This window comes from Accipiter gentilis, chromosome 18, assembly GCF_929443795.1.
Source record: "Accipiter gentilis chromosome 18, bAccGen1.1, whole genome shotgun sequence".
Taxonomy (NCBI): Eukaryota; Metazoa; Chordata; class Aves; order Accipitriformes; family Accipitridae; genus Astur; species Astur gentilis.
In genome coordinates, this window is record NC_064897.1 from 24,834,800 (window position 1) to 24,846,655 (window position 11,856).

General features: G+C 41.7%; 1 protein-coding gene across 1 annotated transcript; it reads left to right on the plus strand.

Moving 5' to 3' along the window:
* Nucleotides 1-5,268: 5,268 nt before the first annotated feature.
* Nucleotides 5,269-5,835, plus strand: ASCL4 (achaete-scute family bHLH transcription factor 4). The gene has a single exon (XM_049822348.1). The coding sequence runs from the start codon at nucleotides 5,269-5,271 to the stop codon at nucleotides 5,833-5,835; it is 567 nt and encodes a 188-aa protein (XP_049678305.1).
* The last annotated feature ends 6,021 nt before the right edge of the window (nucleotides 5,836-11,856 follow it).

Below are 11,856 nucleotides of genomic sequence, written 5' to 3' on the forward strand. Positions count from 1 at the left end.
ACTGAGTGTATCTGAATTGGCGCACAAGAACTCATCAAGTCCTCAGGTTTTCAGGGGCTGCTGAGCTTGTGATGAGGGGTTTATCTCTGCTTCATTTTTACAAGCATAGTACCACATATTCACGTGGTTGTTGCTAATACTTCACATCTTCCTTAGAAACTCCAGCAAACAGTTACAAGCCCAGAAGTCTCTCTCTTCACATTGCATTCCCTAATACATAGGAGATGACTGAAGACCTTCCGTTTTCAGTTGTCATCTTTACAACTTCACCGTTATACTCAGTACATCTCGGTTCTGTCCTGAAACGCTAGGTTATCCCAAACCCTCAGCTTGTCTTAATGGCAATTACGATAGTGTAATTCTGCCACAGAACTGCCCTGGCGCTGAAATCCTCACGCTATTTCAACTATCAGAGCTGAAGGTAGTACTTTGAGCCTGTGAGCCAGATTGGATGTAGTCACATGCATAGATAAGAGTGGTTTTTTTCTACTGTCAAACATGAATCCTCTGAGATTCCAGCTTTTTTTGTAGTCATTTTACTCCCTTGAACGAGTGATATCTTAACTACCAGTTTAAAGCACACATATCAAAGGAAGCTAGTGATAATATGAAGTGTCAACGAATGAGAAATTAATCTCTGTCTACAGAGATGTACTCGGCATGCCCAAGGTATTGTGATAAAACACATTTGAGAGCTGTTTCTTCTGCAAGGGAAGATTTTTTTTATATATACCAAACACTTTTATTATATGTGAAGTGTTTTGATAAGACAACTGCACTATGTCCCCTGAAAGCTTAGTTTATTGACATTTATAGCGCTACTTGCTGCGTGAGGAACAAATTGCAGAGCTATTTTTCAAGTCGTCTTCAGATCCTGGAGACGTACTGAAAGATAAGGGAGATTCGTGAATCCACGGGGGAAAGAGAAGCAGTAAGCACGCTTCAGTCCTTCTCTGTAGCGTGAGTGGAAGTCCCTGCTGGACCGTGCCTACATCTCAGTATCGTCAGTTCTCTTCTGCTGTTGCAGACCTGCCCTTGGGTTCTTTCTCAGAGTGAGCAGAATTACGCTGTTTTAACATCAAAAATCCAAATTTCTCAGCATCTTTTATTGGCTTGACAGCACTTTGCAGGCCTGTATTTTGGTTGGAAGGCACAGTATGAAACCTGGGTAGTGGAGGTGCAGCTCTCACTTCTAGCTATAGAGCTGGAAAGAGATGGCCCATGCTTAAGTATAAAACGGGATTAGAGAGGCACAAAACTATGTATTCCTGGATCTTAGTCTACATTGCAGTTATTACTGTAATTCTGTGGTATGCAGTTAACAAGAGAAACTGGTAATTTCACAATTTTATATCTGTTAATAGATTGCAGCAGCCCAGACAAACTATGATATGTATAATAACTACTCGTATTTAGTATAATTATAGCACAGTAAAATGTAACAAATGCACAATGTTGTGAGGGTTTCTTTTTAAACTCCTGAGGTGTTTTCTTCTTCTTTCTTCTCAGTAATATGTTCACAGATAAAATAGTTGAGACATCATCTGTTGGGAAATAGGTGGATTTGCACGGGTTCAGCTGACTTGTGTTTCTGCTACAGTATTTCCAGTGACGACTTTCTTTTCAGACACAAAGGAAAATGGTGTCAGGGTGAATCTGTTGCTTTGAGTAATTCAAAGTAATTCAAAGCAACCACTGTGTAATGTCAGTAGTGTTATTAATTATTCTTGTGGGAGTGTGAAGGTGTTGAGGGTTCTTTTGTGCAAAGATTACATTCTTATAGATATTGTGTTAGGATGTATGCAATTAAAACCACAACTAAGTTAGATCTGGAAGGAAGATGCCTCAATGTTTTATTTTTAGGTATGTCAGAAATATTTTCTATTCATTTTGCCTGGGTAATTAAGTGTGTATAGTGAGGTAAAAGGAAGGACAGAAGGAAGGGAAACTGAATGCCATACTCAATGGAGTATGTAAGGAATCTCCCAGCATCCACATTTAAATTTTGTATTGAAAAACAACAACAACAACAAAACCCAAACCAAAACAAAAACCCAAAACAAACCAAAGCATAACATACAATAGAAATAGAAACAGTACCACTTCTGCCGTTGTAGAGCGGCGGATATCGCCTGATTTGTACCACCTGGAAAGCAATCCAGGCCATCTGCTTCGTATCAGCATGGAGGATATTGCATTCTGGAGTCAAAGCATCATCCAGACAAAGGTGTGAAAAGGAGTTAATTGGAGAAACAGTGTAAGAAAGAAGATCAAAGGCTTGTCTTAGAAGAGGAACATTATCCATGTAGTCTTAACCTACTCTTAAAATTAAAAAGAATGTATTAGCCTTTAGCTTTGGTGGGCCAGTCCTGCTACTTTCACCGAGTCTGCATGTGCGGACTCGTTGAGAAGGGCCTGTTTTGTGCAGAGGTTGGTAAGAGAATGATACGTTGCTTTAATCCTGCTCACGCTCTCAACAAGGGCCTTCAGTGGGACGTAAGGTGCATTGGCCTTGCGCTGGCTCCCTGCCCAGGGGCAAATCCCTTTCCGAGGAAGTGACCTTAGACTGTCAACAAGATACAACGTTCAACAAAAGCCTGTGGCGTATTTTCTTATTTCTCTCGCACACAAACAAAGTGAGACTGCAGAGTCCATTTGATATAAGGTCAGCTTCAATCATTCAGATTAACAAATGACATTTACCTGAAATTTTTCTTCATGTATGTCTCTAAAGGATTAACAATGTGGATTTTTCTGTAGGAAGAGCGGATGTCTGTTTAGGACAGGTGCAATTCAGACACCCTGGGAAGTGCTGGTGACCTGCATTTACAGTAAACATAGAAAAGAGGTCTGGCAGCAGGGAATAGTGCATCTGCATGACAGAGCTGAAACATAACCCTGCCTTTTGAACATGGCTAGACTTCTGGCAAGGTCATGGAGAGCTGTGAAACGTTCTGGCATTTGAGAGGCCCCCCCGAGAAGCACACTTCCATTTCCTTACAGGAATACTGCCAGAGAGCAGTGTTTTAAATCTAATGGTGACACAAATCAAGTGTCCTTCAGGTATTTGCTTAGAGGCCAATGTCCTTTTTGTTTTAAGAAAATGTTAAGTCCTGGCCTACCTGAGTGCTACAGCGAATGAGCTATTTTCATTGAAGCATTCATTTCTGAAAATATTTTTACTGGACAACAGAGTTTGTAGTGCAAGTGATATTAAAAAGCCCATGCTGTTCAATGTTTCCAAAGATTTTTTTAAAAGGCTGAAGGGCTGTCTTGATCTGAAATGAGTTAATGAGTTGTACATACCTGGGGTGTTCCCCAGTAATTCTTGCCTCACACCCGTACCTTCCATCCAAGCTATGGCGCATATTGTAGAATGACATTTAGTTGTGACTGGAAAAGATCTCAACCCCTCATGAAACGCATTAGCTAACTCTTAGGTAATGCTACAAAACCTTCCGCTTCAAACATCAGCTCTTGCTAGGCAATGTTAGTGACGGAGGCAAAAGTAGGTGGATAGTTGCCCTGGGTTTTGAGCCATTTTGGTGCTGATCCTGCCCCTGGCATAAATCAGAGTCCAGAATCATTCTCACTCATGTCTGTCTGGAACGGTCTGCCTGTACGTTCATCATACTTTGAAGATTACCATTGGTTTTTGAAGCTGCAGAATAGGCCAGCAAAGATACAAAGCTGACTTGAAAGTGCACGCTGACATCATTGCTGCTGGTTTCTGACTCAGCAGAGACACAGATGTGTTACTCGGAGTGGAGGATGTTGTTTCAGTTACTCACGCTTCTGAGGCAGTTTGGCCTGAAAGACTGAACAGGGCGGAAACTTTCACTTTGAGCAAAAGAACAGTTTTAGTAGCGCCTACATGCCTGTACCTTTTCACGTCCATCCCTTCCCACAACTGTCCCAGAACAAACGTTCAACTCCCCAAACTGTTGGTGGCAAAAAAAGGAAATGCAGTTAACTGTGAAAATGTGTTTTCAGAAAAAAATTATAACTATGGAGCTCTTGAACAACAACAATAACGTGAGAAAATTCAAAGACCCTCCAGTTGCTGCAGAAGAATATCCTAACACAACAGGATATCTTAGAGGAAAGGCACGGATGAGGACATTATGCCCTTATACTGCCAAAAGTCCTTGTATTTTGTCCGTCTTCTCCTTGGCAAGCTGCAGGCAAACTGAAGGATGCAGCACAGATCTGGCACAGTCAAGAGGGATTTTCAGCTCCCCAATTAAAGCAGTGTGTAGGGTCTATCAGGTAAGCCAATATCTGTGTAAACATCTAGTAATAGCTACACAGGGGGAAATCAAGGCATCACCTTTGTATTTGTTTATCTGAGGCAGATGCTTATAGTGATGGCCAGAACATTTCTGCAAGGAGCAGAAACATGCAAAATGTTGAAGATTTTTTGAAAATACTCACGTTCAGTTTGTGAAACTCACGCTTCTTGAAAAAGCCTCTCTTTGGGCAAAGCAAGCAGTTTTCCTCTTATGCTTGCAGGTATGCATTCTTGATCTGACATGACTTGCAACCACAAGAGAGCACTCTTTCCTTTGAAGATTTCTCAGCTTCCCCAGAAAGCTAGAGACATGCCATACAAGTTTTGAAAACTGCTTGTGAGCTGTTTCAGTTAGACCAGAGCAGCAGAAACAACAAAGCTTGCAGTTGTCTTTTGGATTTCTTTGTGAAGAGCCTTTGGGTAGTTTTCAGATGACAGAAGATCCTTGGTTCCTGAAAGGGAGGAGTTCTGCCAAAACTTTGAAGATTCCTGTAAACTTTGCAAATTACCCATCTTTTGGAGACAATTATATCAAACGATATCGTGGATTACAATACATGAGAAGTGTTTAGAGCCTGGAAGATTATTTATGTTTGGCATTAACTCTTATGGTCATAATTTCAAGCGGAGAGAAAAGGAATACACAGGAACCCTCTTATTATCTTTTGAAATATGAAGATCAGAGGAAAAGAATGGTTTAAAGTGTGGAGTGATGGTCCTCAAAACCTGTCTGTAAGTTAGCTGGCATCCTACATCTATAAAAACAACAAGGCTTAGAGCTGATTTCCAGGCACAGAGTGGACTTCAAGAGTTGTTAGCAGTGCTTTGAGATCTGAGTTTTTATACACCGCAGGAGGAAATTGCAGCCTGCGGGGCAGAGTACCTATACAAATGTTTCCTCCTTGCTTGGACTGATACAAGATTTGGAAGCCAAATTCGGGAATTGACATTCTACCGGTGAGGAAAAAAAAGGAAGCATGGACAGCAATAAAGATGATGATGGACTATTGAAACGGATTGCATTTCCAGGAGCTATGTCCCTGGCTAACAGCCGTGTGCATCCTCACGGGGTTCCCCTGAGAGAGCCCTTTGGGGTTCCCTTCCATCTGGACCCGTCTTACTGGGAGCAAGCCTACCGCGGGCACACAGGTCGCATCTCCTACATCCCATTCCCTGGCTACATGGGCATCTATGACTATTCCTTTGAGCCTGCCTTCATTCGGAAGAGGAACGAGAGGGAAAGGCAGCGGGTGCGCTGCGTGAACGAGGGCTACACACGCCTGAGAGAGCACCTGCCCAAGGAATTTGCTGACAAGCGCCTCAGCAAAGTGGAGACCCTGAGAGCTGCAATAAGCTACATCAAACACCTGCAGAGCTTGCTGGACTGCCACCCCTTAGGGTCTAACAGTAAGGAAACGCTCTCTGCCAAGGAGCTCCCAGAAGCTCCCAGTCCTGGTCCCCTGCGGGAGTGCAACAGTGATGGAGAATCTAAAACCTCTTCAGCTTCATCCCCCTACAGTGAATTTGAGGAGACAGGCAGCTAGGTAACAGCCTCTCTGGAGACAGAAAGCTTCGAGTTCGGCTGAAAACCAAATCTAAAACCCCAGGGATTTTTCTACAGATGAAAATGAATACCAGGAAAAGGAAAAACAGCTAGAGAAAGGAAAAAAAAAAAAGGTATTTTCAATCTGTCAAAGGACTTTAAAAGTTGTCTGTACAAAACCTAAAGATGATTTGTTAGCAAACAGATATCTCTCAGGTTGCTTCAGCTGTGTTACTAAACTTCCTCTGCATTGTTAAAACTGAAGCAACCTTTGCTTTCTACTTTTCATTCAGCTTTTATTCTGTTTGTCTATTTTCTTTTGCCTTTCACTCCATGAGACAGCAAAACCAGATAAATCTATTTCAGGAAATTCCCCTCCCCATTCTCCTGCTTCCTCCTGTAAGTTTTATTGTCTCTTTTTCCTGACTGCTAACCTGAGGTGCAGTGGGTTGCAAACACTTGCGCTGGGAAAGGTAAGATTGAGGTAAACTGTCTTTACCTGAAATTTTTAGAAAACTCACAGAAATACTTCCATTTCTGAAAAGACAATTTTTAGAATATAAATAAGGCTGTATTTGGGAATTAATTTCTTTTACGGCATCTTCTAAAGTGAACGAAGCAACTCATACGTTGGACACTGGCTGTTTGGTGATTATTTGAAGGATAATTTTCAGGAAAAGAAAATCTGACACTTTCATTCTAATCAATGCTAGGAAGAGGGAAACAGAGTTTTGTAAAACTGTACCTTCAAAAGCAAAGCTCCACTCATGATACTCATGAAAAAATGTTTCCAGCCTTTTTCCTTCTTTTCTGAAAATTGAGTTTGTGGACAAAATAGTCTTGATTGTGTCTTTTTGGCAGGTCAGAGATTCTATGCTTAGAAATATGTTCCTGTAGTGGTTAGATACTGGTGTGTACAAAAAGGGCAACATTGAACATATCAGTTCACATCTGAATGAAAATGTAGATATTTCTCCTTTTGTTTAGAATATTGTATTACTTTTTCAAAGAATACACCTTTTAAAATTAATATCTCAAATTCTGTGGAATACCTTTCATTTGGATCATGTCTACTTAAAATGAGAATTTGTCTCCAAATTGCTCTCAAATCTTCCTTTCTCCAAGGCCAGATTTAAATAACATTTAGCTATGTGCTTAAATCTCATTCTGAATATGGGGTAAACTCCTTCTTATCCATACACTTTCTACAGACCTTTCAAACTTTGCTTTTTTGGCCTCATGTAGGTGAAATGGTTTTGTGTCTTTTTTTGTCTTTCCTTCCTGTCATCCTGACTGAACACCTGAAAAAATACTCGTGTATAAATAAGAACAAATACTGATCAAATACCTCAAAACATGTCCATAAATTTCATTTAAATAAAAAATTGAATTAGTCCTGGCTGCGGGTTTTTTTCACATTCAGTTGATAACAAACAGGACAGCACTGTTCGCAGGAGTCGTGAATTTTCAGGAAAGAATGAAGAAAATGGGTAGGAAGTAAATATGAACTGCTACCTATGAAACTAAATTTTTAATCTAGATTTTTAAATCTAGATAAGGAGTGGGTTTGTACCATGGGCATCTAATAAAAATTATTGGGTATAAAAATACTCTGCTGATCTCTAGCAGACTACTCTGAACATTTGTACTCTTTTAGCCCTTGTGTCCATGGCAGTCACAGGCTTCATTCTTTATTCTTTACGTGGTAGCCAGCTTTGTTTTCTAACAACTATTTTGTTTTTCTAAGGGCTGTAACTTTTGCAGGGTCTGTTTCCAGACCCAAAGAGTAGAGCTCTAGTTACCTGGACAGTTCAGATCCAGAGCCAAAGCACTCATTTCTGGGTGTGTAAGTGTTTGCATTTGTTATTCAAGAAAGGGGAGGAGGGCAAGGTAGTGGTCTGAATGTCTGATTGGGATGCATTATTTTTTGGCTTTTTTCCTTTCCTTTGAGGTTTCTGACGAGATTCAACCTCTCTCTCTCTGCCTCAGTTTTGAGATTTCTGGAAATATGGTAGTGCTGCTGGTAACTTTGTCAGTAAGCCTGAAGTGCATTTCTCCCTCAAAGCAGAGATGAAATCTTTGTTATCTATGAAAAACGTACACTTCCTTAGAGTACCTGAGACAAATTCTGTGAAACATGTAATTGTTTGTAAAGCACTCTGAAGATGAAAAGCAGTTACTATACATATAATGACAATAAATAGCCAAATCAAACCGAACAACTTAAAATAAAAATTACCAGAATGACCGTTACTTCCTGGGCAGGACACATCAGATAATGTCCCAAATACATTTTTAGGTCAGATAGTTATCACAGAGGTTTCACCACTACGGACATACATCCAGGAACCAAAATCCTCTGATTTCCAAACTCTAGAGAGATGGTGCAGCGTGCCGCCTTCTCCACGACCAACTAGTTAGCTTGGCCAAAGTGGACTAGGTTGTGTCTCTGCCCACTTTCAGCTTCATCTCACGTGGGGTGTTCCTCAACAGGAGTCTAACCGAGTAGAAAGCATCACACCCTGGGCCTGTGCTTGGCCGTCGTCGCTGTACGGTGTCTCTTCCCATGTGAGACACAGGCTGCTCTGCTGCACTTCTAGATGGGACTGGTTTATTTGTTGCATATCCTTAATACTCTGCAGTCAGAACCAAACCTGGATTTGGTGAAACAATATTCTGGAAGAGGCCTCTGGACCTCAAGTCAAGGAGACTGGTTAAAAGTCTACATTTCAATAAAACTGTAGCTACCTTTTTTTTTTTTTTTAGATTATACGTCTTTAACAGCTCTGGAGATGTCCTTAAAATACCTCCCAATCCAACCTCAATGCTGAAGGTGCAAAAGCCAGAATGTCACAGGTAGCTTAATTTAATTTTAAAGGAAAATTAATTTCTGGATAAAAAGGTAATTCTTTCTGTGTGAAAAATCTGTCACAGGTTGAACCACTCTCCTTAGGGAAGTGTACATTTTTATTTCTCACAGTTCCTGTTGTCATGCAAACCTCTTGCACACTTTTAGCACAAGGAAGTAGAAAACAGCTCAAGATTTCCCAAATATGGATCAGTGCTACAGGCATCAATAAAGGTTTAAAGTGCATGCTACATTTCAAAAGCTTTCTTAAGATGTTTCTGTCTAGACAAAGGTTTTCTTCAAAGCTTCTAAAGTGTATCATTATCAGACTTTGAAAGCAGACAATGATCCAGCTTGTCGCTATGAGAATTAAAATTTTAATAAAAATGTTGACCAGAAGAATTCTCTCCATGTGGCACAACTGCTATTTACAAGAAAGGTGAACACTGATATCCATAGGCAACCATGCTGCAGCTTTATCAAACTCCTGTGCACCAAATGCATACACTTTAATCTCTCTATCAAATGTGAAAAAAACACACATCTGAAGTCTTCCCTCTTCTGCCATTAAATTACAAATCCATTTGCTCCTTGATATTATCAGCATTTTAAAGATGTGTAATCCTGGCCATGGGATTGCTTTTAATCCTCTAATAGCTATTTAGCTGATTCCTTTGTAAAAGCCCATCCACACTCCTTTCATGTTATATTACCCAGTGTCAATAACATGGCCAAAGAAAACCAAAAAGCACTATAGAAACGTCATGTTCAGATAGTAAAGCAATCAGGGCCAGTTTATCTCACTGGAATAAATGAACAGGGAACATCCACACAAATATAAAGAATCTTTGAAAACATTTGTCACCAGCATACTTGGGAAGGAAGCAAAAAAAGATCCAAAACATTTTGAAGAGAGACTCTCAAGTGCTACCAACAGGGGACTCCTGCTGAAGTTAGCTGAGGTCAATCACTATAGCCGAGCAAGGTCTTAGTGAGTCTCTCCAAAATAGAGTCTAAGCAAATATAACTTCAGCGGGTGCTCATCACTAGTAATCCTCAGCATATAGATAAATGGCTACAGAGTAAGAGGTAAATTTGTTCTAGACAAATGGGGAGCAGCAAAATGGTAAGACTGCGGCTGTATCTGGCTTTTCCTCAAGGCTGTCCAGCTGTAGATCTAGAAGTTCTACAAGTAAACAACATTCTCCATCAACCTGAAGGTGTGCTTGTATGTAAGACTCTGCTATAAATGCTCACTCATGTATTTCCCACATAATTTTTACACATTTTTTCTACCTCACTGTGAATATGTCCACTGACAGAGCAATGGAAAAGTTCTCCAAGTTGCCCTTGCAGGGAGAACAAACTAGAGGAGCGAAGGTATTTCTAAAAGTAGATGTCTCTCTTCTTATCTCAGTGGATCTCCATACAGTCATACAGAGAGGGGTCAGGCTAGGATGCTGGTGAAATGAGCACAGAGTGACAAGAACATTTGTTTGGAATTTACAGCAGTCTGACAAGGTGGCACTGCTCAGAAGATGCCCCAGAGCTGGCTGAAAATGTTATGACTGAGCCAAGACCCTGGAAACTCAATAGGACCCCCAGCATGTTCATTTAGTATGCTGTGCAAGAGGCTGGTAGAGTTTTTCAGGAGTGAAAGGACCACCTTTTTTTGCCATCAGTGTCCTTTCCCCTACCCACTCATATCCACATTGCGAGATTATTTTCTGACCCCGAGGTCTGATCGGTCTAGCAGACACAGGTAGTTGGTGGGTTGGGGACCCAGCACCCAGCTGTGCTTGGGTGGCGGTGGGGTTCTGGGGAGGCAGATGATGGCGGGGTGGGAGAAGGGCTGTCGCTTCACTCTGGGAAGAAGATGGGGGGGTGAGACTGGAGCTACCGCTCTCCAAGAGTGGGATTCAACAGGTCCTGTTTTAGCATTCACACTTCAGTAGCCTTGATGACTTGCATCACTCAAAAAATTCTCATTTAAAAAGCCAAGTCAAAAAGCAGGCCTGGGAAAAGGCAGGGGAGCTTACCACAGGGGCTTTAAAGGAGCAAGTCTGTCACTGAATTTGAATGAGCTTTATTCCCTGGATAAAGCCCTGAGTGAAAGTCACCTGGTGTCACACCTGTGCTTGGTTATCACCCTTGTTAGAACTTGTCCCTCCATGGCCTAAGCATGCAGCGTGCACGCAGGGTGCAACCAGCACCACAGCTGCTACCTGAGTATATACAAAGGATGCGGATAGTTGCCTCTACCAGGTCTGGGCTGAGAATAAAGATTCAGAGCTCTAGGTTGGCAGTGAGGTACAGCCTCAGAAGAAAAAACCTCTTCACAGTTGCAAACTGAGCTGAAAAATGAAGTGAACAACAACTAAAACCTAACTCAGAAATGGATAGTGTGGGTATGTGCAGAGGCTGGGTTTAATGGCTACACTTCAGAGGAAAAGCACAAGAAAAGGTTGTTTAATTGGCGTCCGTTTACTTGTCACGGCTTACGCATGAACCGTTCTTCCCTAAGAAACACGGTAGCTGCGTGTGTACAAGCTGGAAAGGCCGGGGTACCCACGACCCAGCCCTGGAGCAGAGCTCTGCTGCTGTGCTTTCCCTGGGGAGACCAGGAGCTTCATGCAGTCTCACACCTTGCAAATCCAAGATAAAGCCCTTTAGAGGTTTTTTGTCTGCTTTCTAATGGAAACAAAGCTTAGACTATGCCCTGTGTGTGAGATGTCCCATCTCCAAAAGTTTCTGAACCTCTGACTGATGAGAAGAGTCTCACAATGCAAACTGAATTTCTTGATTGTTTATATATTTTTTTTTAAATTGGGCAGAGGTGGGGAGCCCAGCTTAGGGCTTATGGCTCTGGGTGATGAGCTGTGGTGCTTCATACTGGGTCCCTGGGGCAGACACAGAAAACAGGCAGTGCATCTGCTCTTTAGCCACCTCCAGTCATAACTTGGTGTATTCATGTAAACTGAAGGGATTTGTCAAGGTCAAAACCCCCATCTGCGAAGCTGGGTGGCTGAAGACTCTGATTCTGTTACCACCACTGTCTTTAGATGTCTAAAGGGGCCAATACCCCCAAAACTGTGGGTTACGGGGGTGGGGAGCAGCCAGCAAGCCTGTATTTCACTCTGAGTTCTCTCACTCTTTTTCAAAAGCTTTGAAGCC